Source organism: Mustela nigripes, chromosome 8 (assembly GCF_022355385.1).
Source record: "Mustela nigripes isolate SB6536 chromosome 8, MUSNIG.SB6536, whole genome shotgun sequence".
In the NCBI taxonomy this organism is placed as follows: domain Eukaryota; kingdom Metazoa; phylum Chordata; class Mammalia; order Carnivora; family Mustelidae; genus Mustela; species Mustela nigripes.
In genome coordinates this window covers 35,036,822-35,064,695 of record NC_081564.1, presented here as the reverse complement: position 1 = coordinate 35,064,695, position 27,874 = coordinate 35,036,822, and the positions used below count along the sequence as shown (strand labels likewise).

The 27,874-nt window shown below is 40.2% G+C and overlaps 1 protein-coding gene across 13 annotated transcripts in view; it reads left to right on the top strand.

Moving 5' to 3' along the window:
• Window positions 1-27,874, top strand: part of PTPRM (protein tyrosine phosphatase receptor type M) — a 777,671-nt gene that overhangs the window by 285,302 nt on the left and 464,495 nt on the right. For all 13 annotated transcript variants that reach the window (XM_059409214.1, XM_059409213.1, XM_059409212.1 and 10 more), the window contains exon 3: window positions 5,315-5,586. In XM_059409214.1, coding sequence (XP_059265197.1) covers window positions 5,315-5,586 — 272 coding nt within the window. The remainder of the gene's footprint in view (window positions 1-5,314; window positions 5,587-27,874) is intronic.

The window sequence follows — 27,874 nt, the reverse complement described above, 5'->3', positions numbered from 1 at the left end:
GCAACTGATGAATCACTAAATTCTACCCCTGAAACTAGTCATACATTATGTGACTAGTTAACTAAATTGAATTGAATAAAGAATTTTTAAAAACAGAGAAAGAAAAAAAAAGAATAACCAGCTTAAAATAATCCCCATGCCAAAGAGACACAATTGGGGTGGAAGATCTGCTCCCTTGCAAGTTCATAAAATGCTGCTTCTCCACCAGCCAAAGTATTTAATAACACGCATCATTCTCTCTTCCTGCTGGATGATGGAAAACGCTCCCTTTTTTGTTGTTGGGCTCACAAAGTTTCTGAAATTATGAAGAGAATTTATGCAATTTCCTTAGCTTTTAAAAATCTAGAGCCTCTACCACACCAATGCAAATTTTAATGATGGGGTAGAAGGGAATAACTAATTATATCTAGCTATTGCTGCTGTCATAAACAATGATGGAAGATAGTCCAATCAAAAGCATTTGCCAGTGGATATGATTAAGCTAAATTTAATTCACCCAAAGATTCAAGAATGTGAATATTGCATGTTCTCATAGCGAAGTTTTCGTTTTCAGAGAAACCAAAATAATTATTCTTAAAGACCTTCAAAGTGTGCTTTTTAAAAAAACTTCCCCTTTTGAAGCCAGCTCTGTTACATGGAGTTCTTTTCATTTGCCTGCAATGTTATATTCTCTACTTCTACACTTGTGACTTAAGGGTGTTTTGTTATTTGAACACAGAATTTCTATGCTAATTTGAATTCTGATTTCTTTTATTTATTTGCCCAGTTGGAGTGTTTTTTGTTGGGGGAAAAAAATTGAGGTAAGGAAGTACCTACTGAGGGAGACCCAATTAGCCTTTGAAAATGTATTTCCTCACAGTCAAAACATTGAAGCAGGAGGTGAAAATTAAACATTCAGCCATATAGGAATATTTTTTAAAAAACAGACTTAATAGTCTAAAATTGAATATAAATGTCTTGGATCCTTTAAACATTGGCGAGTTGACTTTACTTTCATAGCCGTTAGGTGATAAATTCAAACAATTAAAAGGCATCTATTCCCTCCCACCTGCCATTTTTGTATGCCCAACTGGGAATTTACCCCCAGGATTCTGTTTTTGCCAGACTGCTAAGCATTAAGTGTTCACTCTTTCACATGTAAAGTTACCATAAGACAATATTGTAGAACCATCAGGAAATACTTGTGTTGGCTGAAATGTCATCTTCTCTACTTTGAAGCTGTGAGATAAGTCCTCGTGACCACATGTAGAAATAAAGATCCTTTTCCCAGAGCTTTAATGCAGAAGCAAGATCAACTATGTTGAAGGTTTTGTAACCCTTTAATACTAATGTTCCTCTCTTAATAAAGTAGAGGAAACATAAAAATTACCACTTAGATGAAATAGGATAGGACCAGGAAGGCTGTGATGTGGAGAGGCAGAAATAATATCAAGTGAAATGCTAACAAATTGCAGATAATTTAAAGATGAGGTGTGAGGAAAACAAAGTCGTGGTAATGCTGGTCAACAATTTTTGAACTTGTGCAAGCATTGTCCTAAGTATCCTTATACATTAATCATTAATTATGGGGGCTACATAAAAATACCAACTGAGGGGGAAAAAAAGGATTTCTCAGGTGACCATATCCCAGAGAAGGGGTTTGGAAAAGAGAGACTTTTCTTCCAGAATCTTCCGTGTTGACCATAGTGTTGCTCAGGTGCCATTTCTTCTGTTGAAAGGTAGAAGAACTTTGCTTGTGACTAGTCAAAGCAGAATTGCTTCCTCAGGCCAGAACAGGTGAAGAAGATGGTGGGGATAGAGCAGGCATGTCCTCCAATACCACATCTATGTTCTTGGAAGATCTCTGACTCTTTTCACAGAATCACACACTGAAAATGATAGAGTTTGTGAGAGAAATGAGGTTGGGGCTGGTCACTCAGAAGCTATGCAGCTCTGTAGCTGGAGAACCAACATGAACAGTAACAACCCTCCAAAAACTCCTGGTCGCATCAACTCCCATCTGGCTTTCAGAATCCCAGTAACTCCATCCTTCACTCTGTATCCTCAGGCTCTGGTTTTTGTCTTTCTACTGTAGTCAGTCCCTTCTAATAGAGATCACTTTCTGCCAACTTTCACTTTCTGCCAACTTAAAAATAGGGTCCAGGTTTTGTCTTCTTCATCAGTCAACGTTCTTTCCTTTTCAACTCAGGAGGGGAGCAGAAGCTCCAAGGTTTTTTCCTCTGTTCTTGCAGTTTCCCGGACAACTTTACAGAGTGGAGAGGATGGCTTTTGAAACCACTAAATTTCTTGTCACTTCTTCCCCTGAGTGGAGGCATTGTGCAAGAAAGGATCTTTGTTTAAAGGTCATCATGAGGCCCTTTATTGAGATCACTCAAAAACTTTAATTTCCTGCCAAAAGTCCCACATGAACCCAAGGGACTTCCGTGTTAGATGGATGTCATGCCCCTGTTGCTAATCCCATTTGAGCTCATCTGCATCACCAAAGCATACCTGGTAACAAAAGAAACCATGTTTTCTGGCTTAAAAAGGTTAAAAGGAGAAAGAAGTATAAAATTACGATCATTTGAGTATTTATAACTTACAATACCTGCATTTCACCTCGACCTCAAGTTAAAAATGTCTGTATACTTTAGACATCGCAGACCGCCGACAGAGCATTTTGTGCTGGAATGGATTATAATGGAGGATCGGTTGCACAGCTAGGAGAATAGTGTTTTAGGGATTCCTGGTGATTCCCTGAACAGTAATGGTAGGAAGCTATCCAGTTTATACCAACATGTGGAAAGAGACTTGTCTGTTTCAGCTTCACCCAGGCATCCAAACTAGATGTCACGGGATACAGGAAATACATGCTTCTGCCATCCTTTACATATGGTTGTGTTTACTACCCGCAGCTGCCTGAGTTTCACTGATGGAAACATTGCAAGAAGTACTTTCCTTGTACTAAAGGTTTTGGTGATTCAACGTTGACCTCAAGGCCATGTCCTGGTCAGCCCTATCAGTAGGAAAATACATTGTAACTAGGTTGCAGATAACAGAGCCCCACATGATCAAATACGGAATAGATCTGCTTATATTTACCCAGAAAAGTATGATTTTTAACTCATATCATAAACACGAACAGTCAGCTTTAGGTTTGTGAGGGGACTGGTCTACCTGCCTATTTTGAAGTTTTTTTTTTTTTTTTTTACATTTTATAGAATCTGGCTCACCCGAATCATTTCAATGATATGCTCTTGCCACTTGTTTCCTCTCTGTGCCCCCAACTCATTCTTAAATCACATTTGTAGTTCTTCCTTATTACTGGAATATATGTTCCATAGATAACCCTTCCCTTGTGGCTTGGCTTTCATATTTCCAGGTGCATAACATTCATCTTTTGAAAAATTGCTCTATTTTCAAAGAGCGACTGTAATTTCCCTTCACTGTCGCGAAGGGGTTTGTTTTCTTCATACACGCTCAAACAGCACATGAAGAAACATGGGGTTATTGGAGTGTAACAGGGTGAGTGATGGGCTGGAAGCTTAGGGGCTCAAAGTTTTGGTTTGGCCACTAACTCATCCTAAAACCTGGGTAAACAGCTTCCTGATCTCTCTTTGACTCAATTCCAGTTTATCTTTAATGCCATTACTACTAGCTCCCCTTACACAGGGCACTGTAGAGCTAACAGCCATCAATAAACATTGTCTGGTATTGATTCCATAACAGTAGACTATTAGTTTATAAAATATATACCTACATTTATGGTTTGTTTATTTTGTCCTCATAATAATTCTCTGAGAAAGGCTGTCTTCTGTTTTTGCTGTTTGGGAAATCACAGCTTGTAGACAAGAAAAGAAATCTGAGAAACAGACTGAGGGTTTTGGAGGGGAGGAGGGTGGAGTGTTGGGTGAGCCTGGTGGTGGGTATTAAGGAGGGCACATATTACATAGAGCACTGGGTGTGGTGCGTAAACAATGAATCTTGGAACACTGAAAAAATAAAATAAAATAAAAATCCACTTCTTCTAGTAGTGTATGTATGTTTTTGGTATTCATTGAGTGTGTACTAAAATAAATATACACAAAAACATACATACACACACACACATCCTTGAAAATTATGGTTCATAATAATGGAAATTCTAAAAAGAATACTCAGCTGAGGAATAGTCTCCTCTCCCAATAGAAAACATGAGTCCAGCCATATGTGAGTAGTATTTCTTTTTTCATCTTTATGCTCCAAATTTAGGTGTTCTTTCCCCTCAGAGTTTCAATACATTTTTCCTCTCTGCCAGAAAGGCTTTATGATGTTCTGTTTTCCCTTTTATCTTAGAACATTTTGCTTTTATCTTTCTTTATGTTTACATAAAAACTTTACATTTACATAAAGAAAGATAAAAGCAAATATATGATATATAAAACTCATATAATTATTTTAATTGACATTTCTGTTGATCTAAGACATGATCTTAAACATGGGGACATGATCTTAGACAAGTGACACAGTTGATGTCACGGTATCTGGAAAGCTTGAATCCACATGGAAACTCTTCAGCAGTCGTGGGTGGGCTGGTGGTTTGGATGTAAAGATACACATTGCTCATAGAGATTTCTGAGCACAACCATCCTCTGACTGGCACAACAATGGCATCAGTACACTCAGTCATTACCAGTCTTGAAAACACCTCCACTATCAAGAAGTCAGCTGTTATGGCAATGGGGCTGGTGGCAATGAAATACAAGAAAGTTCTATTATATTGGCAACAGGGAGCATCATAGGGCCAGTAAAGTCTTTTTAGATTCCACAAATCAGGCCAATCTGTTCTCTCTCTCTCTAAGTTACATGAGAATATTAACGTGCTCAACTGCTGAATGATGGAACCCTCACAGAATAGTGTTGTCCCATAGCACCTTTTGAGATGATAGGAAGGTTCCACATCTGTGCTTTCCCAGTGTGGTAGCCATCAACTGCAGGAACCCATTCAGCACTGGAAGTGTGGCCAGTGTGGCTGAGGACCCAAGCTTTTCATATCATGGGTTTTTACTTAATTTCAATGTAAATAGCCACACATGGCTAGTGACTACCAGGTCAGCAAATTATGCATATTTTTGTTACTTAGGAGACTGAATGCAGTAAGTTCAAGGGACCTTTCCATTCACTGATATTGATAATTCTTTAAGGTGAAAAGGTGTGAAAGAGACGGGGCTCTCAAAACCCAAGAAAGATCCATAGCATTGCAGTGTCAACCCACCATGTAAATGATGACTGCTTTGAGCGATGATCAGGAAGTAGTATTTCAGGTTGTAACTCTCCATTGATTTTCTTTCCACAGGCTCTTTCATGCTGGTGAACACATCTGGGAGACCTGAGGGGCAGAGAGCCCACCTCCTCTTACCTCAGCTGAAAGAAAATGACACCCACTGCATTGATTTTCACTATTTTGTATCCAGCAAGAGTAATGCTGCTCCTGGGTTACTCAATGTCTACGTGAAGGTCAATAATGGGCCTTTGGGGAATCCTATCTGGAACATATCTGGAGACCCTACCCGCACGTGGAACAGGGCAGAACTGGCCATTAGTACATTCTGGCCTAATTTTTATCAGGTACGCTCTTTGTTCTCATTTCCTGTTTTGATGCATCTTCTAACTTCTGAAAACACAGTTTTTATATTAGTATAATCAGAGAATGTGTAAGAAGTGTAGGTGTTTTTTAAATACCCATGTTAGGGAAGCATGGGCTATTTGCTAAGGAGTGTGTTAAGTCTTTATAGGTTACCTTAAGAAATGAGTAAAGAACACCTTTCAAACTTGTTTATGGATATACTGTTTTAAGAAAATAAGAGGGGGGAAAACCCCCAAAATGTTGTTTTAAGTAACCTACAACAGGGCAGGAAATGCTATCTAGAAGCGCGATGTTAAGTAAGGCATATTTGACCCACAGAGACATAGCACTTGAATCTCAAAGAGGAGAATCCTTCGTCATGAGTTGCTCTCAGGAGTAAATGAGTCATTAGGAAGTGAGCCTCATGGACCAGCTAGCGAGGTGCAGGGTCCTGTTCCCATCCCTGTAAGCTATGGGAAGAAAAGAACATGCATAGACCTAAGTCCTTGTCATGGAGGGGCAGCTGTCCCATTCCTTGGGATGTTCTGTTAAGATCCATGTCACCCAGTTGGAGTTCTCATTGAAAGTAATGAAAGGATGGAGACCAGGAGCACTTAAGAAGTGGTACCGAAGGAACCCTGATTTCATGTCCCTTCTGGCAGAGAGTGATTTGTATCACAAGTGCGTCCTGACTTAGGACCAAAGGTGGGAAAATAGTGACAATGGTAGTTTGTGCTTTTTTCCCTTTTGTTGACAGCACCTTTAAAATATAACTTGAATTTGAGAATACTCAATTGATCTCAAGCTAAAAGGATTCATTAAGAGGATCGAGATATTTTGCTTTTCTCTTTCTTAATTCCTTTGGCTCGCTCAGGAGCCAGCTGGAACATGGATCCAAGACCATCTCTCATATTTAATTGAGGTGCTTGGCTAGACTCAGGGAAGGGGAAAACTTAGCCTCCTCAAGGGTTGCTTGTCTTCCTAATGGCAGGAACAACACCCAGGCATCCATTCTGTGGGTTTGATGTTTGTTAGGGAAGATGCATCTATCCCAGTTCCTCTATCCCTGGATTTGATAATGGGAATAAATGGGCTGTCACTGTTGTGCCTGATTTGTCTCTGTACCCTTATACCTGCAGCAGTTTCTAGAATTAAAGGATTTGAGAAATCTCATGTGTCTTGAATAGTACATTTACAAATTATTAAATTAAGTGGTATACACATAAATTGTTAAAATTTCTTAAAAGTACACTTGTTTTAAGTGTTAAAAATTTAGATAGGTCTAAATTAGTGATCTACTCTTAGCAATTCATCCCAAGGAAATAAGGAAGAATGTTTGCAAATAATTAACTATAAGGATTTTCATGGCAGTTTATTTATAATAATGAAAAATCAGAAACAGTATTATTTCCAACATTAGAGGGTTAGTTAATTTATGTTACCTCAGTATGAAAATGTATTTTGCAACAATTAAGAATAATGTCCTGGAAGACCATTTAATGATCTACTTTAAGCATTAAGTGGAAAAACTGGTATAAAACAATAAATTCCACAATTTAAATTTTATATATTATATTTTTAAATTTTCAAATTATATTTATATGACAAAATATATATATAATAACATATGTATGTGTGTGTGTATATATATATAATAAAATGAAGGCTAAAGTATATGCTGAAATAAACATTAAAAAGTGGTATCTCCCTAGCTAATTGGGTAACAGATGATTTGAACTTTTTTTCTTTATACTATTGGTCGGTCATATTCTAAGTTTTCTCCAATATATATGTACTATTTTTATACATAAAATTCAAAAGAGTAAAAAAAGAAAAAAACGTTTTTCTTGCACAGGGAATATATCCTATTTATCAAATAACCTTTCTTACAACTATATTAGCAATCAGTGCTGTAATTTAAAAAAAATATGGCCCCAACAAAATTTTTTCTTCCATAGTACTAAAATGGAAGGAGAGGAAGTGGATTTGGTTAAGCTAGACTTTTATGTGATAGATTAAGCTAAGGGGCTAAGTGTTTTTAGAAACTTCTTTTGGAGGAGACCTTCCCAGAGTAGAGAAGAAGTAGATCTGTGATGTTCCCACTGCCCTTCTGGTACCTTCACTAAGGTTCTGCCTTAGCCTCCAGGCATCTGCAGGATTGAGGCAGTGGGACAAAATTCTAGGCAAGATCAGAAGGTAGGTCTGCTCAACTGTGCTTTTCATATCAACTGTGATTTTCCTCTCTTTCAAGTTAACACTGCCCAGCCAGCATCTCTAGGTGTGAACTCTCTTGGGCCCGTTACAGCCTCCAGAGTCTAATGCATTGGTTTAGTTTTGACATTGACCACAATCCAGATCTTAAGTTGTGTTTTTGCCTTTGTCTAAGCTCAAGTTATGACAGAAAGACCAAGGACTGGGTGCTTCATGATAGACATTCTTTTTTCATGGTTGCAGAGCCTGTGAGTCCTGTAGGATTCTCACAGATTCAGTTCTTAATGAAGGCCCTCACCCTGCCTTGTAGATGGCCACCTTCTTGTCTTCTCAGAGGGGGCTCAGTGGCCTTTCCTCTACGTGTGCATTTGGAGAAAAAGAGCTCCTATCTTCCTTCTTATTTTTAGGCTGCTAATTTTGGGGGCTCCACCTTCATGATCTCATCTAAACTGAATTGCCTCCCTAAAGCTCTATCTCCAAATATCCTCACATTGTGAGGATATTTCCAACATATGGAAATGGGGAGGGACATATCATTCATCCATAACATATAGAACTTTATTTTTAAAAGACGCTTTTCACATTTTATTAAGTAGCTTTGATATAATGAGTTAGGATTGATGAATTAACTGTTTTAAAGATATTTCATGTTATAATATTATTTGGAATTGGGTAACATCATAGTATAGTAGAACATATGGTTTGGGTTAAACAGAACTGATTAAAGTATCAGCCTTGTCTACTTATAAGTTTGGGCAACTGACTTAAACTTATGGAAACTCAGTAATTATGGGACTAAATATAAAAGCTGTATGGGGTTTAAAGAGGAATGGAGAAAAGCACATTTAGAATGTTCTAGCCATTCTACAAATAGTAGTAGTTTATTGAGATTAAGATTAGGGTAGATAGAAGAAGGGAAATAGCTAATATCTGAGTGCTTTCTCCCTAAGTCACTCCTTAAATGTGATCAGTGGAAAGGCAGAAGGACCTCAGTGAAAAGGGGTTACAGAAATGAATCCTTCCATGAAACTAGGTGAAATAAAGTGAACCAGATTTCTTTCCCCCCAGAACCCCAGAACTTGCTGTCATACAAAAATGCAAGGTTAGGGGCACCTGGGTGGCTCAGAGGGTTAAGCCTCTGTCTTCGGCTCAGGTCATGAACTCAGGGTCCTGGGATCAAGCCCCACATCAGGCTCTCTGCTCGGCAGGGAGCCTGCTTCCCTTCCTCTCTCTCTGCCTGCTTCTCTGCCTACTTGTGATCTCTCTCTCTGTCCAATAAATAAATAAAATCTTTAAAAAAAAATGCAAGGTTAGGGGTGCCTGGGTGGCTCAGTGGATTAAGCCTCTGTCTTTAGCTCAGGTCATGATCTCAGGGTCCTGGGATCGAGCCCCACATCAGGCTCTCTGCTCAGTGGGGAGCCTGCTTCCCCCTCTCCCTCTGCCTGCCTCTCTTGTTAGGATCTCCCTCTCAATCTGTGTCAAATAAATAAACAGATCTTTTTAAAAAATCCTTAAAAAAACAAACAAACAAAACGAGGTGAGGTTTTCTGAGTGTGTCAGGTATCAGCGTGCTCTGGACTCTTTACCATGGGAAGCAGGTGCTCAAAATACCTCCCATCTTGGGGATAGACGCACTGGGTTCCTTTCCTTTGTCCTGTCTTTAACTCTTTTTTGGTTGGGGATGCCCATTGGGTTTTGGCTACTACCCATTTGGTATTTCTCAACTTGGTTAGGGTCTGAGTTTTGCAGTTGTTGTATTTGGAGAGGTTTTCTCTAAAAGTAGACACAACTGTATCAAGCACTTTTGCTCAATAGTAAGTCTCCTTGAGCATCTCTCCTTTTCTAAGTCTTTCCCCTAAAGTTATCTTAACTTGGCATTTAGAGTATCAAAATATTTCTTAGCAAAGTGTTCTCACCATAGCAGTCCTTCTGTGGAGCTTGTCCTATTTTTAGGAGAATAGTATTCTACAAGTACAAATCACAATGGTAACCTGCATGGAATGCACCTAATTGTAGGTTAATTGCTGTTCGTTAAAATATAAATTGTCAAGTATTTGGTGATTAACACATGTTTAATTTCTTAATTACCGTTTGTCCTAATTGCTGCTACTTAGAACCTGCTCCTCTGTTGGGCAGCAACAGTGAGCAGCGCTGGCTGCTTGCTCTCATAAGGGCTAAGGGACCACTTCCTTTGATTTAGACCTTGACTTTCTGCCATGTTACCAATAGTATTTTCCTCTCCCAAACACCTTCTTGCTTTATTGTGCTAATGAAAAGAGAGAGAGAGAGAGAAGGATTCCACTTTGATTCTGTATCTTTCACTTCTCTTTATTCTTTCCCATCCCTCAAATTTCTGGAGGCTATCTCTCTATTTCTCAGGGTATCTAACCCTGCCTGTACGCAGAGATGTCTGGGGAATCACCTACTCATGCCTTCTCCCTGCTTTTGGAATATAGTAGTAATGAATCCAGTCAGAGGCAAGGGAAGCAGTGATCTTTAAGGTAAGTGGTTGCTTTGACAAGAAAAAAAAAATGCATCGATGGCCTTGAAGTCCCTTCCCCGTGCCTCTTAAGAAAGGGATTGGGCTGGGAGCAAGTGGGAGGTGGTAAGAGGGAATGTGAAGACCGAGTCAGAATGATGACAGTCTTACTATTTCTCTAGAGTCTCCCAATTCAAACAAATTCTTAGAGGTACAGAAGGGTCCTGGGACCCTAAGACCTGTTCTGAGTTCTCTGTGTAGTGAGGATGTAAAGGATCTTGGACTTTGCCAGAAGTTAAACCTTGATCTACCTGTTACCAGTCTGACATCTTTCCTGGTAGATGAGCAGCTGAGGGAGTAGGAATGACTGGGTCATTCCATCTTTTACATTAAACTCCAGGCTTTATTCCCTATCCAGCGACCTTTGATTCTTTGCTGTATTTGCCTTCAGCCCACTTAATTTGCTAGAAAGTCATGGAAGGCTACTCTGAAAACATCAGCTCTATCTGCATTTGTTGCATGTATCACAGACCAATCTGTCAAAGCAACTAACTCAGAAACAAATAGATGATCCCTGAGCACTGCTGTGGCCAACTTCTCTATCCCAGGAAATCCTGAGGGGCTTGAACAAATCCAGAGCATAGTCCCCTGGCTGGGCTTGCCAATATTGTTGCCCAACACACTTGGATGGACTCCTCACAAGAGAAGCCAATAACTCCAGAGAAAGTTCGGAAAAGAGAAAGGGAGTAATATATGTTGGGTGCCAGCAGTCTGGGGAGGTGGTAAGCTCAAACCTTAACAATTGGTCGGTCTGCCCACAAGATGGACACCTAGAGTTTCACTGGGAGAGAATCTAGGCTACGTGCAAGAGAGCGGGCAGAGAGCACTTGATGATGGATGGGGTCAGTATGTGTTCAGTGGGTGATCGTGGGCAGGGAAGGGGACATGTGGGATGTGGTCTTCTGGGCATTTTGCTGCTATCAAGGCATTTTGGTCTGGTGGTTGGAATGTTCCAGTTATTGCAAAATATTTTCATCGGTGCCTCAAGAATGTTTGATCACAAGAACAGGCGGATAGACCAAAAGAAGTGGATACTGGGGAAGTTGGTGAAGTAGGGGGGAATCCCAAGCCCCCCTCATCCCATGGGTAAACCTAGAGAAAACCTAAATTAGTGTAAATAACAAGAAAATGACTTGAAGACTGACAGAATGGGCTCTCCATAGCTAACTGTGGAGAAGAGGCTACAGTTCTCCAAACTGGCTCCTACAAACACACCTGTAGAGACCTTGCTAACACCACATGCCCCGGCTTTGTGTTCTCCTTTGGACATGTCCCTTCTAACCTGCCCTCTGTAGGAGACAATTCCTCAGCAGTGCCAGAGGCATGACTGTATACAAGCAGCCCTGGCAGGGGCCAACACCACTCCAGAGTGACTCCTGACTGTGGGAGAGGGGAATATAACAACACACAACAGTTCACCTATGGCCCCAGCAGCAGGCTGAGGGCAGACATGTGGTTGGCAGACAGGCTCTGCCCACCATCAGGGGACAGTGCAGGGAAAGCACCCTACCACTTGGTGTGACCATAGCTCTGACAAACATCTGTTCTGACCCAACTCAAGCCCCAGGCAGCTCCAAACTGGGGCCTTAACAAGCATAGGGATCAAACCCTGCCCACCACAGGAAGAGGGAGCTACTACAGGTGACTGGACTGAAGGCAAATGCAGCTCAGCCACAATAACATGGCTCACAAGCAGGAGACATCCATGAAGAGCCAGGTTTTGGTCCACAGGGGACATTGCACCACAGAGCAGTACAAGGCCTCTTGTGCATAGGGCCACTATTTTCAAGAGCATGAGATGTAGCTGACTTTCTTAAAACATAGAAACACAGAGTTAGACAAAATAAAGAGTTAGAGGACTATCTCCCAGATAAAAGAACAGGACAAAATCATGGCAAGAGAGTGAAACGAAATAGAGATAAGCAATGTGCCTGTTAGAGAATTTAATGGCCTTGAGAAAAGAGTGGAGGACCTCAGTGAGACCCTCAACAAGGAGATAGAAAATATAAAAAAGAGCCAATCACAGATGAAGAACTCAATAACTGAAATTAAAAATACACTAGAGGGAATAAAAGCAGATTCAAAGAATTAGAAGAATAAGTCAGTGAGCTAGAATACAAGAGGAATGGAAAGCAATCAAGCTGAATAGGAGAAAGAAAAAAGAATAAAAAATGAGAATAGGGATTCCATGCTCATGGATTGGAAGAATTAATATTGTTAAAAATGCTGATATCACCCAAAGCAATCTACAGATTTAATGTAGTCCCTATCAGAATACCAACAGCATTTTTCACAGAACTAAAACAAACAGCCCTAAAATTTGTATGGAACCACAAAAGACCCTGGACAGCCAAAGCAATCTTGAAAAAGAAAGCAAAGCTGGAGGCATCACAATTCCAGATTTTAAGTTATGCTACAAAGCTGTAGTAATCAAAACAATATGGTACTGGCACAAAAATAGACACATAGACCAATGGAAATGAACAGAAAGCCCAGAAAGAAACCTATGCTTATATGGTCAGTTAATCTTTGAAAGGAAGAATATGCAAGAGAAGAAGAGAAGCAGTCTCTTCAACAAATAGTGTTCAAAAACCTGGATAGCTACATGCAAGAGAATGAAGCTGGTCCACTTTCCTACACCATACACAAAAATAAACTCAAAATGGATTAAGGACATGAACATGAAAGCTGAAATTATAAAAGTCCTAGAAGAGAGCATAAGTAGTCATTTCTCTGACATTGGCCTTAATAACATTTTTGTAGATATGTTTCCTGAGGCAAAGGAAACAAAAGCAAAAATAAACTGTTGGGACTACATCAAAATAAAAAGCTTTTGTACAGTAAAGGAAACAATAATAATAATAATAATAATAATAACAAAAGACAACCTACTGAATGGGAGAAGGTATTTGCCAAGGATATTAATAGTAAGAGGTTAATATCCAAAGTATATAAAGAAATTATACAACTCAACACCAAAAAGTCAAATAACCCAATTGAAAAATGAGAAGAGGACATTAAGAGATATTTGTCCAAAGAAGACATCCAGATGGCCAACAGACACATGGAAAGATGCTCAACATCACTAGTCATCAGAGAAATGCAAATCAAACTCACAATGAGGTATCACCTTACACCTGTCAGAATGGTTGAAATAAAAAACACAAGAAACAAGTGTTGGTGAGAATGTGGAGAAAAAGAAACCTTCGGGACACCTGAGTGGCTCAGTGAGTTAAAGCCTCTGCCTCTGGTCATGGCCCCAGGGTCCTGGGATCAAGCCCTGCACCTGGGCCCCCTGCTCAGCAGGGAGCCTGCTTCCTCCTCTCTCTGACTACCTCTCTGTCTACTTGTGATCTCTATCTGTCAAATAAATAAATAACAAAATCTTAAAAAAAAAAAAAAAGAAAGAAACCTTCAGGTACTGTTGGTGGGAATGCAAATTAGTGCAGCCCCTGTGGAAAACAGTGGCTCCTCAAATGATTAAAAATAGAATTACCATATGATCCAGTAATTCCATTACTACATATTTACCCAAAGGAAAAAAAAACAACAAAAAAACCAATTCGTAAAATATGTACCCCTGTGTTTTTGCAACATTATATACAAAAGCCAAGATATGAAATCAACCCAAGTGCCCATTGATTGATGAATGGATAAAGATGTAATAGATATACACTATGGAGTATTATACAGCCTTAAAAAAGAATGGCATCTTGCCATTTGCAACAACATGGATGAAAGAGGATATATCACTAAGTGAAATAAACCAGTCAGAGAAAAACAAATACCATAGGACTTCACTCATATGTGGAATTTGAATTCATTTAATTCAAACGAAGAAAGGAAAACAAGAGGCAAAGCAAAAAGCAGACTCTTCACTATAGAGAACAAACTGGGGTTGCCAAAGGAGAGGTGGGTGGGGGATGGGTGAAGTAGGTAAAGAGGATTAAGAGGCACACTTAACATGAGTAATATATGAAACTAATGGAGCAAAGTATGTTAATTAAATCAGAATAAAAAATATATAAATTTAAAAAATAAATTAGAACAGTGGGTTTCAGAGCATGAATTAAGAGGTCCATTTCTGGGTTGGACTGTTGGAGCTCTAATTGAGAAAGAGTGCTTGCTGACCATGCTCCACTGCCAATGTTTCCTTCCATTTTTATGGGAATATGGCAGCCATTCTCAATCCAGCTTCTTCTTGCTGGACAGGGAAGATGGAGGTCTTTTTCAAAGTGGAAGGAAAGTACCTGTTGCTGTATGAATTAATTCTGACTCATTAAAGCATGTGAATTGAAAGAATATAGCTTACGTACATACCACAAGGTGAGCCTGAATCCCAAATAGAACCCTGCTCCTGAGAGTAGAACAGCCAAGCCCATTTTGATTATTGCTTTGAAGACATACTTTATATCTGTCATTATCCATGAAAACAAGTGTTCAAATCAATCTCTGACCCCTTCCCCTATTCTATCCAAGAAAGGGGTGTGCTGGCCCATGGTTATTATAACCATGTACCTTGCCACCTAGTTTTCTTTTCTTATTTTTTTATTTTTTTGTTTAAGATTTTATTTACTTATTTGAGATAAAGTAAGAGCAAGTGAGAGGGCATGAGTGGGGAGAAAAGGGGCAGAGGGAGGGGGAGAAGCAGGCTCCCCACTAAGCAGGGAGCCCAACATGGGACTCGATCCCAGGACCCTGGGATCACCACCTGAGCTGAAGGCAGACGCCCAACCAACTGAGCCACCCAGGCACCCAGTCACCTAGTTTTCTTGATGCTTGCTTCTACCTCTGATGAAGCCTTAATATGGACCCAGCAAGAAGAATGAATAATGACACAAATTCCCCATTGCTCGGTTTGAGTATACGCTAGAGCCATACGGTTATCCACGATGACTTTAGCAGGGGAATTGAATGATTTATGATCATTAGCCACACTGGTTAGAACTCAGGGTAAGTTGCGAAGCATGTGTTCATATGCAGCAACAACCCCCACCCCACCCCGACCCCTGCCATGGCAACTATGTATAACCACAGAAATATGCATTCCCATCAGGGATATTCCCTGGGAGGCCATATTCTAGTCTGGTAAATACCTTCAGGGAGCTGGCCCAGTGCTTAGTTTCTTGAGGAGTGTGGAGGGAGAAGGCAGTCACTCAAGTGACCAGAGATACTGTTTCAGGATAGAATTTGTAGCACAGTCCATGCCCAGGGGACACCATCTAATTTTCAAATAAAGACAAACCCAGCCAAGAGTACAAAGACAAAAGGGAGAATCGGTCTACCGAATGGGCAGCCCGTTCCATCCAGTCTCTGCCCAGGTTCTCTGCCCAGCTGAACCTGGCTGTGAATATTGCCCATAGCTGGAAAAGAAATAGATTGTTGCTTACACATAGGGAGTTTGTCCTTTTTGGCTTCATGTGGTATCTGATTGGGGGAATATATGCCTTTTTTGTGTGTGTTCTGGAAATTACCTCCTTTCATGTCATAAGGAGAGGGACTGTAACACACAGGGGTGCCTTCTGATCATCTTGGGAAAATCTAGTGATTCTAACCCTATACATTATTGTCTGGGCCTTGAGGATTGGACTTCTGTTCCCCTTGGGAACTCCTGAGGGATCATAAGCTGTGTGTACCAAAGGGTTTCCATGGTCCAATACCAACTGGGTTTTTGGGTGACATTTCCAACACTTGACAACGCATGTAGTTGAGGGCAAATCCTGAGTTACACAAACTAGTGTTACCTTTCCAACCTAGGGAGAAATACAGTGCACAGGATAAACATAGTGGTTATGTGTTCTCTTTTCTAAAGAGGCATTTTAAGTCCTAATTAGAGTGACTTTCCCAGTAGGAGAGTTTGGTGGTCTCTTCTATCTCCTCCTTTTCTACTAATGGGCACTATTTAACTCATGTATCCACATGTTCACTTTGCCTAATTTCAGGGAGGAAGTGGTGGCTTGTAGGACATCATAAGGTCCAACCCATTTGTCAGTTAATTTTTGGTCAAGTGTGTGTCCTTTCCAAGTTTTTAAAAAGAGCTTGTCCCCAGATTGAAATGGGTGCAGTGGTCCTTCCAGCAAGGAGGCCATTCTAGAGGAAGCAAACGAAGAATGATGGTTATTATTTTGGTTCAAGTGTTGTATGGATTGTTTAATTTTTGTTTCTCCCTCTATGTGGGTGGGGGCCAGGAGTGATCTTCCATATGGAGTTCCCTAGGAGCTCCCTCTGAGCCCATGCTGAGGTGCCACCCTTATGTGGAGAAGGGCGAGCAGCAGTTCCCTTTCTCATGTTAAATGAGTTTCTTGACTCAGCTTTGTGATGGTCTTTTTCAAAATATGGTTCATTTTCTCCATTTTTCTTGTCGACTCTGGGCTGTGGGAAACCGAGCAGCTCGTTTCACACACTTTTCCTCCCTCAAATTGAATATCTTAGAAGCAAGGTCTAAAAATTGAGAGTTCATGGCTGCTGCTCTCTTGATCTTCTAGAACCTCTTGCCTATATCAAGGGCACTTGGTCCAAGGAAGTCGCATTAACCATTCTCAGATTTTCAAGAGTCTCAGGATCATCATTGGTATATTTTTGATAGACTTGATAAATCCTCTCCAGAAACTCGGAGGGATCATCATTTAATTTTTGTTGAATTTCCTTGACTTTAGTAAGCCTTTTTTTTGCTTCAGCACCCCTCACTTTAGTCCCATTAACTTAACACCTTCAGGAGTGGTTCACCATTCCGTCAGCAACAGTTGGGTCCCAACCAGGTTTGGCCACCAGGACTGCCCCTGCCAGTAAGGGGGTATTACCTGTTTTTTGTTTTTTTATTTTTTTGCTTTTTTTTTTTTTAATCATACATGTGCCAAGCCTCCTCATGGGCTTCATCATTCACTTACTAGGAGTTGCTAATTGGCTGTAAGGAGCCTGCTTCACAGAGTCTGGCTAGCTGCCTAAGGAGGCTTGTCCGTGGCAAGAATAGTAGTGAACCATTCAGACATTTTCTGAGGATCCTCTCTATAAAGTGTGGTTTGATTTTTTTCCAATTTAAAAGGTCTGACTTAGAGAAAGGTGTCTGTGTCCAATAGTTTCTGGCAGGCTGTCTCTGGGGATTCACCCCTGCAGGATAATGCTACAAAGGAACTGCCCCATTCCAAATTGGGGTGCCTCCTGACCACATTTGGTGTCCCAGAAGGTCTTGAAAGGGGAGACCATTCCTGCCTCCCAGGGAAGAGCAAGGAAGAAGAGAAACTGAGGTAGATGGGGCTCTGTGATCATCCACATTTGGGGCCAGTAGAATTCCCAGGATAGGGAATTTGAAGATTGTAACAATCGGAGTTTCTCATTTTTTCCTTGTTTGACCTGCTGTTCTCACACACATTCACCCCGGCTTTCTCTCAGTAGGCCCACTATCCTCACCCGCTTTAACCTCTGTCTTTGCATCATGAGCTTAGAGCCTTTATGGGCTGAATATCTATTACTTAACAGTTTAAAAATCTGAACATAGGGAATTTCATTTCATTTACCAGATCTTTGACAAAGTAATTCTAATTGGAGGATAGGATGGTAATTTAGAGACCCATATATTTTTTTCTCATTCTAGTATGTATGTAGGCCATGCAGTGTTGCAATAAAAAAAAATCATCCTCCTTGTCATTGGCTCATATGTGGATAGTGCTGCCAGAGTATACCCCAAAGGACTGTCAGAGAGGACAGAATAGGGTTTCCCACCCCAGAAAGGGAAGAAAGGAATGAATAGGAAATGAAAGAAACGAAACCAAACAGAGTCCTTTTTCAAATTCCCACCAAGGGAAGCTGAATTCCTCGGTGAGACAAAGTTGGGGACTATGAATTGTACAATCACGATTTCACACTGCTGGGTACCAAGTGTTGGACCGTTTAGCCCTAAGGTAGAAATCAGAGCATTTTGGTCAGCACTGGTCTAACTTCAGAAACCCTAAGTCATTGCTTCCCAAATCCATTTCTCTTTTCAAATCATGCAAGGAGTGAAAGTTGGGTCAGCAAAGGCAGGATACAGATCTTCCCTCACAGGTGGTCTTGGTACAACCACTGGGATTTCCCTTGGCTGCCTGCCCCTTAGAGGCAATCCAGCCATAGTGGGAGGTTGAGGTGCCACTGGTCAGGATTCTGCAAGGGTGATCACCCACCCAAGCAGCATGACCTTCTGGCTGGCTCACCAAAAACTGTCATCCATCCACTTGTCACAGCCACTAATTCGGGAAAGAATGAGTGAGACCTGGGAGCTGTCCTGGGCAACCGCTCTACATCCCGCACATGGAGATGCCCCAGAAACTGGATAGATGGGAAGCACAGTTCCAAGCTGCGTCTGCCTCTACTGTTCCTGACCAAACTCAGATAAACTTGCCACAAGGGAAGCAGATAACATAGGACAGGAGAATTTGGAACCCCCCTGGGTGCTGGCAGCTGGTGGTGGTCGCAGGCTCAAGCTTTAGCAATCCACCTCTCCCCAGCAAGATGGACATGTTGAACTTACAGGGATGGATACATCATACCTTGCTCATAAGAGTGTGACGACTGTGTGTTTAGTAGCCCCTACGCTTCCTACCTCTTAATGTGATGTCTTCTCTGTAATTAGCTGTGGAGAGTCTGTCCTGCCAGTCTTTCGTTGTTTTCTGGGTTATTTACATTGATTGGGTGTTGCTGAGTTGTATCCATGGGACAAGGTGAGCTTAGGGTCCTCCTACTCTGCTGCCTTTACGGGAAGCCCCTGTCCTCTGCATTCTTTGCTAAAAGAAGAGGAACAATATGTTTTAAGAAATCCATGGGAACACATTTGGCTCTCATGTTACTATGGACCTAGAACTGCATATGGGAAGTGAATCGATTCACGTGATGGTTTTTTACCTTCAAAGGTACTATTTTTATTTATTGTTAAGATCTTACCACATCTCTAAGTTTCCTTCTCAGCTTGTAGTTAGTATTTGATGATCAAGGATAAGGACTTGTTCTGAATTAACATCTCATACTTCTCTGTGGTCTGTTGCTTCTTGCTTATCTGCACTTTTTTTTATAACTTTTCTATTTTTTCCCTCAACCTTAATTTCTTCCATATCCTATTTTATAGAATGAATATTTGAGCTATTGTTAGAAAAGAGAAGAATACTCGTTCTTTTTAAAACATGAAAGAAAAAAAAAACAAGAAAGAAAAGTGAGGACAGTCATGTTTTTTGGTTGAAAAGTAGATGAAGTCCTGAAAGAATGAGCGAAAAGAATAGGGGAGACCAAGCACCAGCAACTCACTCCAAGGGGAATCTTGCAGTCCTTTGAATACCTTTAACTTGGGAAAGTGGCCTTTTTCTTGAGTCGGTTAATATGTCCACATAAACAAATAATTCAACACTTTCTTGCTGATTTTTTAAAAATATTTTATTGATTCATTGGACAGACAGAGATAACAAGTAGGCAAAGAAGCAGGCAGAGAGAGGAGGAAGCAGGCTCCCTGCTGATCAGAGAGCCCGATGTGGGGCTCAATCCCAGGGTCATGGCCTGAGCCGAAGGCAGAGGCTTTAACCCACTGAGCCACCCAGGTGCCCCACTTTCTTGCTGATTTCTTAAAGTTATGTAGGTTGTGGTTCAGCTTTCGCTCTTATCATTAGAGAAAGTTTTCTTTTACTATACAGGTTTTTGTGAATGGTTATGAGCCACCTTTGCTTTTTTTTTTTTTTTTTTTTTTTTTTCATGAAAACCAGAAAGGGTCTCCCAGATTTGATGAGGGAGAACAGACGTATTTAATCCCCTTTGTCCTAGGGAATTGACAGATGACTTCCACCAACACATTTTCCGTGGTGAGTATTTGTGTTGGTAAGCAAACCCCTTTTCTTTGCGGCATGGAAATCTAATTTTGCCCTTCAATGGAGCAGGGAGGATCAGGGATGCTGTCGTGTTAAACTGCTTTCATCTCCTGTTTGGCAGACATCTGAAGGATAGCCTGATGTCAAGCCCCTCCCAGGCCAACCTCCAAGATGGCTTTTCACGAGCGCTAGTTAGTGGTTTAACTGCCTGTTTCCTACCTGAGAGCAAATGGCTATCCCTGTAGGCTCCAGAGACTCTGGGTTCCAACATCTTGTCTCCTGAGATTTATTTGTTGAAATATTGAATGGATATTGATTCTCTTTATTCTACATTTCTTTACATCCCATGACTGCAGATGTTATATGGGAGCCCTCAGTAAAAATGAGTATTGTGTCCTTCCTGTGCCCGAGTACCTTGATAGAAATGGGGACTCAGTGTGAACCCAAGCACACTCGTGCCGCTGATTTTCATTCATGGTTGTTATGTTCGGTGAAGTCACAGTTAGTGACTTACTTAATTTAGTGACACACAGTGAGTGAGTTTGTGAATACTGAACTGTTGCTTCCATGGGAGGAAGTAAGGGATTAGTCCTGCGAGCCTCCGGTCTCTACATTTTCATCAACTGATCGACACATGTAACCTTGTTCTATGAGTCTTTCTGTTAAAGACTCCTTACTTGATGTCCATCATTGATTTTTTTTCATATTAGACTCAGCCAACAGTACTTATGAGACTTATGCCTCAGTGAAATTTTGCTAACACATGTGTTTACTCCATAAGACACATCACAGCCTTCTTGCGCTTCAGAACGCTAGACAACACCTCAGCACTGCAGTTGGGCACCATTTTAAATGGTAGAATCACCAATAAAAGGCACAAAAATAGGAAAAATGCGTTACTAAAAACACTGGGATAAGGACACTTGTTTATGGAATGAGAGCCAATTCAAAAGACAGAGCATTGGCTTGACCTCAGCTGGGATGTGTTGGTTGAGCAGTTCAGATTTTTGTCCCTCTGTGCATGTCTGCAAATGACTGTGAAAGCTTTTCAAGTATTGATTTGGGGGTTTCAAATAAATTAGTGAGTGGGCAAATCTACAAATACAGAATCTGCAAATAATGACAATTAATTATATTTTCTGTCAGGCCAAGTCCAAAAAAAAAAAAGAAAGAAAGAAAGAATAAATACTGGGTTGTGGCAAAATTCTTCCAGAATAAGCAGCTAGGATGGCTTTGTGATTTTTGTCATACTGATCAACCACTTTTGCTTTCAACTTTTTCAAATAATCACAGTTCAGTTTGACTTAGAGGGCAAAGATATTTTTCCAAAATTGTGTGTATCTCAGTAAATACAAACAAAGACATTTCCCTGAACTCTATCTTGTGCCAATAGAACATCATGTAGAATCTTCATGGAGGGTTGGGTTCGAATATTAAAGTGTTATACATTCTTGGTAGTTCCATTTCTTTGCAGAAGATTTGACTATTAAATGAGTTGGGTTTTGTTTTTAATTTGATTTAATTTTTTATACAGTGTTTTAAGGTCTAGCAAGTAATTATTTTCTATGGTTTTGTTTTAGGATATTGCAATCATGCGTTAAAAAAAAAATAGTAAGGATACTATGAGCTTCAGTGGGTATTGGGAATGGTACCCATGTGATGCACTTGAAGCAAGTCAAGCCACGGGAGGGCTTCTCCATGCCATTGCTAGAGTATGAGGCTCCCACGTGGACTGTAGGACATGTTGTATTTGGCAGTGACAAACTATTGCTCTTGATACATGCTCTCTGGTTATCCAGAGTAATGGCAGTTGGAGAGTCATGCAGGAAAGTTTTTTCTTAACTCTGGAACCCGTGTAGTCATAAATATTTCAGTCTTTGTAGGCCAGATGATCGTTCTGACATCTATTGAGCTCTGCTGTTTTGGTGCAAAGCTGCCCTGGATGACACACAGTTGAATGAACATGACTGTGTTACAATAAAACTTTATTTGTAGGTATTGAAATTTCAATTTCACAGAATTCTCATGTATTGCTAAATACTATTCTTTTGACTTTGTCCCACTGTTGAAAACTGTAAAAACCATCCGTACTTTGTGGATAACAGAAAAACAGAGGTTGGGGCAGATTTGGCCTGTTGACTGTAGTTTGCTGACCCTTGTCTTAAAATTTATGTTGTCAAACTATGTCATACAACTGTTCCTTGCATCTACATTTCTAGGTCAAGTACATGATTACTACATTCCTTACTTAAATCTGGAAGTAAAAATTGTAGAACATATGTGTATATGTATAATATATGAATTAAAAATATATATATATATTTGTGTGTGAATGCATGGTTATGTATTATATATATCTGTGATGTGTATAGATAGGTATGTATGTATATATGTCTAGATCAGACATATGTAAATGTGTGTCTATGTGTATATATATATATGTGAGTGTGTGTGTGTATTCTTCATATATGTAGTCTCTCATGTCTACTAGTTAAAGCAGTTCAGTAAAGAGTCCAGATATACAAGTAAATGAGACCTAGAATTACACCCTGACTCTGTAATCTACCATTTGTGTGATCTCAGAAAATTTACGTAATTCTTTTCTGAGTCAGCCTCCTCATTCCTAAAAGGGAATTTACTTACTTACCTCATATGGTTGACTGGGGAAACTTACATAATATATACAAAAGATACATGAGACATAGACGGGTGCAATATATAAGTGGTTTTTAAATTTTTGAATTTTCCTAAAAGAAAAGACGTGTGTTTCTTAAAGAGACCCAAATGTCACTTCCACAATAGACTTACAACATAATCTATTCTATTTGATAAAAGTGAGCATGGGCACATCTGAAAATCAGCTTCTTTCACCTTTCTTTTTCTTTTCTGGTGGTGCCATTGGTGTTCTCGTGTTATTGCTTCTTTCCTCTGATCTCAATCTTTCTGGCTCTCGATGCTGGCGTTTTCAGACATCCCAGGGACTCCCGCTGGGTTCTGCATACACTTGCTACACTTCACTAGAACAATACCTGTACTTTCAATAGACTATTTCCTTATTTGACAAAGACAGACAAAACTATTCTTGCTTTTGAAAGCTTTCTTGGTAAGGGCACTGGCTAGAAAAAAAGTACGAAGTGGAAAACTTGCCAGATAAGAAGAATTCAAGACAAGGAAACCTTTTGTGGGAGTGTAAAATCTGCTTTTAAGACACCTATTTAAAATAGGCTTCATGTCCTCAGCTACATGTCTTAACCCTCGTGTTTGTTAGAAGCAACAGAGTGAATCTCTTACTGTTCAGATGTTCAAATCAACTTAGCAGTCCATCTGAGATTGTTCAATATCACCTAAATTCAGGTATTTTCATTTAATCGTATTTATTTCAAAATAGCAAACTTTTCAGTACAAATCAGACCTACTTTATAATTATGATATGTGTTGAAACATTTATATATTAAATTATAAACTTGATGAAGCAGCTAATAAAACTTACACTCATAAGCACTTTAGCTGAAATTACATAAAAAAGAGATGGAAATGGTCTTTTTAAAAATTTTTTTATTTTTTTAAATTTATTTTTAAAATTTCTTTTCAGTATACCAGAATTCATTGTTTATGTACCACACCCAGTGCTCCATGCAATATGTGCCCTCCTTAATACCCACCACCAGGCTCACCCAACCTCCTACCCCTGACCCCTTCAAAACCTTTTGAAAAACTTGCTTCAGTTTTTGGAAAGAAGCATTGATGCTATCACTTCCCAACTTGTAACACATAATCCACCTTTTTAGGTATAATACTAAGTCATGTAAGCATTTTATTGGTATGTTGTATGTCAGTGTATACATGTATGTGCAGTGTGTGGACAGACCCACATAAGCTTACCTATGAAGATTATGTTGTCCTTGTTGTCTCTACAGTTAGAGACAATAAGTTAAGTCAGTGCTGGAATCTGCCAAGATTTTGAAGTTTACTTTCCAAAATTTCTTTAAAAAAAAAAAAGATTTTATTTATTTATCTGACAGACAGAGATCACAAGTAGGCTGAGAGGCAGGCAGAGAGAGAGAGGAGGAAGCAGGCTCTCCACTGCGCAGAGAGCCGGATGCGGGGCTCGATCCCAGGACCCTGGGATCATGACCTGAGCCAGCAGAGGCTTTAATCCACTGAGCCACCCCAGTGCCCCAACTTTCCAAAATTGCTAATGAACTGAATGGAGCAGTCCAGTGTTTCCTGGGTATATTTGCAATCAAATGCTTCTTTGTAGCCCAGTTGGAAGACTGAGGGGAGCAGATAAAGTTTCAGAAATAAACCTGTGTTTGATTCTTTTGTTGTGACCTCACTGGCAAGTCGTCTTGCTGGGAATCTGGAGTGCATGGGCCTGCTGCTGTGTCTCTCTGCACTGTTGTCTGGCTGAGACACCTGTAAGTCCTTTTAGGGGCAGCCGTGAGTTTAATGAGCAGGCTGAGAATTGGGTTGCAGTTTGTGTTGGCTGTGTCGGAGTTGTCCTGGTTGGCTGGGCGAGGAGGTGACAGTCCTATGGTGGAGAAAGGTTACAGTCCTATGAGCCCTTTATTGTTCCCACCTGTTATTTGGCCATTGTCTTGTTCTGTTCATTCATTGTGTTCCTAACTGCATTCCTTATAAAATTGTCTAATATTTGTTTAGCTCCCTCTCATAGCTTAGAGCAAATATCCTATAAATAGTTGGGTACTAAGACTCAGAATCTTTGAGTGTGAAACTTTGAGGGTCATAAGTTCTGTGAATGTGATAGATGGAAAAAAACAGGTTCAGAGGCTTTAGAGTGACTTATGGAGGTCTCACCTGTCTTCCCCGCCCTTCTTTCTCTCCCCTTCTTTCATAGGCCCAGGGTCCTATATTGGTTTAAATGAAATATTGTGCTTTAAATTTACACATGGCAACTTCAGAAATAGATCCACATGAACGTTTTTATATGTACGTTATATTCTAGAGTTAGCATATCTCTTCAAAAATACGGATTATTCCATTTTTATAAGAAACTTCAGCCGTTGTAGTTGATAACGTAAAAATATAGTTCATTGTGAGAAGGACAGTTTTGCCTCTGGTCTGTTCATGATGCTTATCACAGTGCCTGGAAGAAAGAGGGCACCCTGTGGAGACTTGAATGAATGCGTAGGAGGGAGGGAAGAAAGGTGATGGGGGTCAGCTGGGAGGAAGGAAGGAGGACGAACATGCCTGGTTTGGGCTTTCAAAATACCCTATTCATGACCAGGGCAACGGAGTTCTTGGGTAGGTAGTGGACATGGACATTGGTCTATAGAAAGACCATTATGACCAGAGTAGCTGCCTGGGTCCTGTCCTGCCTGCTGTTGCTGTCTCCGGCCAGGCAGGATAGGACTGGTACCCAGGGCCCCACCTTTGGGGGTGTCTGGAGGGCTTTTTCCCCTACTTGCTCTTGGGTCTCATCTGCTTTTTGTTCTCTCAGCTGTCCTCTTCTAGACTTCAGTAGAGAGATAAATAATATCTCATGGTATATCTCATGGTATATGATAATATCACATGGTAATATTAGGCTTGCTTCTCTGTGTCATCAGTGGAAAAAAATAACATATATACACACACACACACACATATATATACATACATTTTACACACACACACACACACACATACTTATGAATAGAACATAGTATTGTTTTTGTTTTTACTGTTTTTTGTTTTGGTTTGGTTTTTCATTTCTGTTCTATGTTGGTTCTCTCTTCTCCCCTGTGTGTTTTGTGTTTCAGTGTGGTGGAATTGTGGCACGGGGTCAGCTAGTCTAGCAGGTGTTTCTGGGATGACTTCTTATCCAGGGACCCCCCTGAGATTTTCCATTTTGGGCTCTGCTGATTGCTTTCTCCATTTTTACATCCACTGCACACACATAAATAATGCAGTCCTAGGGCTGAAGGGTTTGTTCAGGCAATGCGAGGTAGTGAAACCATCCAGAAAGACTGGGTTTTTAACAATCATTTTGTATTTGAATCTCTTTGTTCTTGAAATATTAAGCCTTGAAGAATTTTTGCACAAAGTGATAAATAAGATAATGGGGTGATATCTGTCTAGTGTATGTACCATGTTATGCACTTAATAAACCATAATTTATAGTTACGTTTTTAAGTTGAAATTTTTGTAGCAGTAAGAAATAATACATGGTACATACTACCCAGTACATAGTACCAAGTTTCCTCTAATGGTAATAGTTTGCAAACCAAAAGTATAATATCACAACCAAGATACTGACATGGTTGAAGTCTACAGAGCTATTTCAGATTTTCTGTTTTACTTTTACTTGTTCACACGTGTGTGTTTATCTAGTTCTATACATTTTTTAAAAGATTATTTATTTATTTATTTATTTGTCAGAGAGAAAGAGAGATAGAGAGCACAAGCAGGGGGAGCAGCAGGCAGAGTGTGAAGCAGGCTCCCTGCCAGGCAGGGAGCCTGATGCAGGACTCAATCCCAGGACCCCGGGACCATGACCCAAGCCTAAGGCAGATGCTTAACCGAATGAGCCACGCAGACGCCCCCAGTTCTATACATGTTTTTTTGCTTTTTTTTTTTTTTACTGTAGTAAAATACAAATAACATAAAATATATCATCTGAGTCGAGTTTGTTCAAGTATACAGTTCCATGATATGAAATACCACTGGTGACTGGTATGAAATTCTTAATATTGTGCAACCTCACCAGCATCCATCTTCAGGACTCTTTTCATCTTGGGCAACTGAAACTATAATCGCTAAAACAGTAACTTCCCATTCCCCCTCTCCTCAGCCCCTGGCTACTATCATTCTACTTTCTGTCTCTCTGGATTTGATTGTTCCAGGAAACTCGTAGTGGGGGGTCATACAGTATTTGCCCTTCTGTGGCAGACTTATTTCACCCATCGTAATGTCCTCCGGGTTTCTCCACGTCATAGCGTGTGTTGGAATTTCCTTCCTTTTTTAAAACTGAGTAATATTCCATTGTACGTATTTACCCCACTTTGCTTATCCATTCACCCAAGTGTTCATTGGTGTCCACACCAAGTGACTTCTGTATTTTAGCTATTGCAAATAAATCTGCTATGAGCTACACCGTTTTATTACCTGAGTAGGTTTGTGTATCCACCACTACAGTGAAAACCTTAAAGGTTCCAATGTCACAAGGATTATTCACTAGTGTTGTCCTGTAACCACCTTCCCGAGCCTTCTTCCTCTCCATCCCTAAGCCCTGGCAGCCACTAATCTGCCCTCCCTTCAAAAATGTTGGCTTTACACAATCCTACATAAATCCCATAGTATGTAATCTCTGTGATCAGCCTCTGTGAATCCTATAGTATGTAATCTCTGTGATTGGCCTTTTCACTCCACATAATTCTCTAGAGATCATCCTATCATCAGTAGTTACTGCCTTGGTAATGTTGAGTGACATTCCATGCTATGGAACCACCACAGTCTTTTTTATCACTTACCATGGAATGCCATCTGAGCTGTTTCCATGTTTTGGCTACCAAGAGTAAAGCTTCTCATTGGTGTATAGGGTTTTTTTTTTTTAATTTTTATTTATTTATTATTTTTTAAATTAATTTATTTATTTTCAGCATAACAGTATTCATTATTTTTGCACCACACCCAGTGCTCCATGCAATCCGTGCCCTCTCTAATACCCACCACCTGGTAACCCAACCTCCCACCCCCCACCACCACTTCAAACCCCTC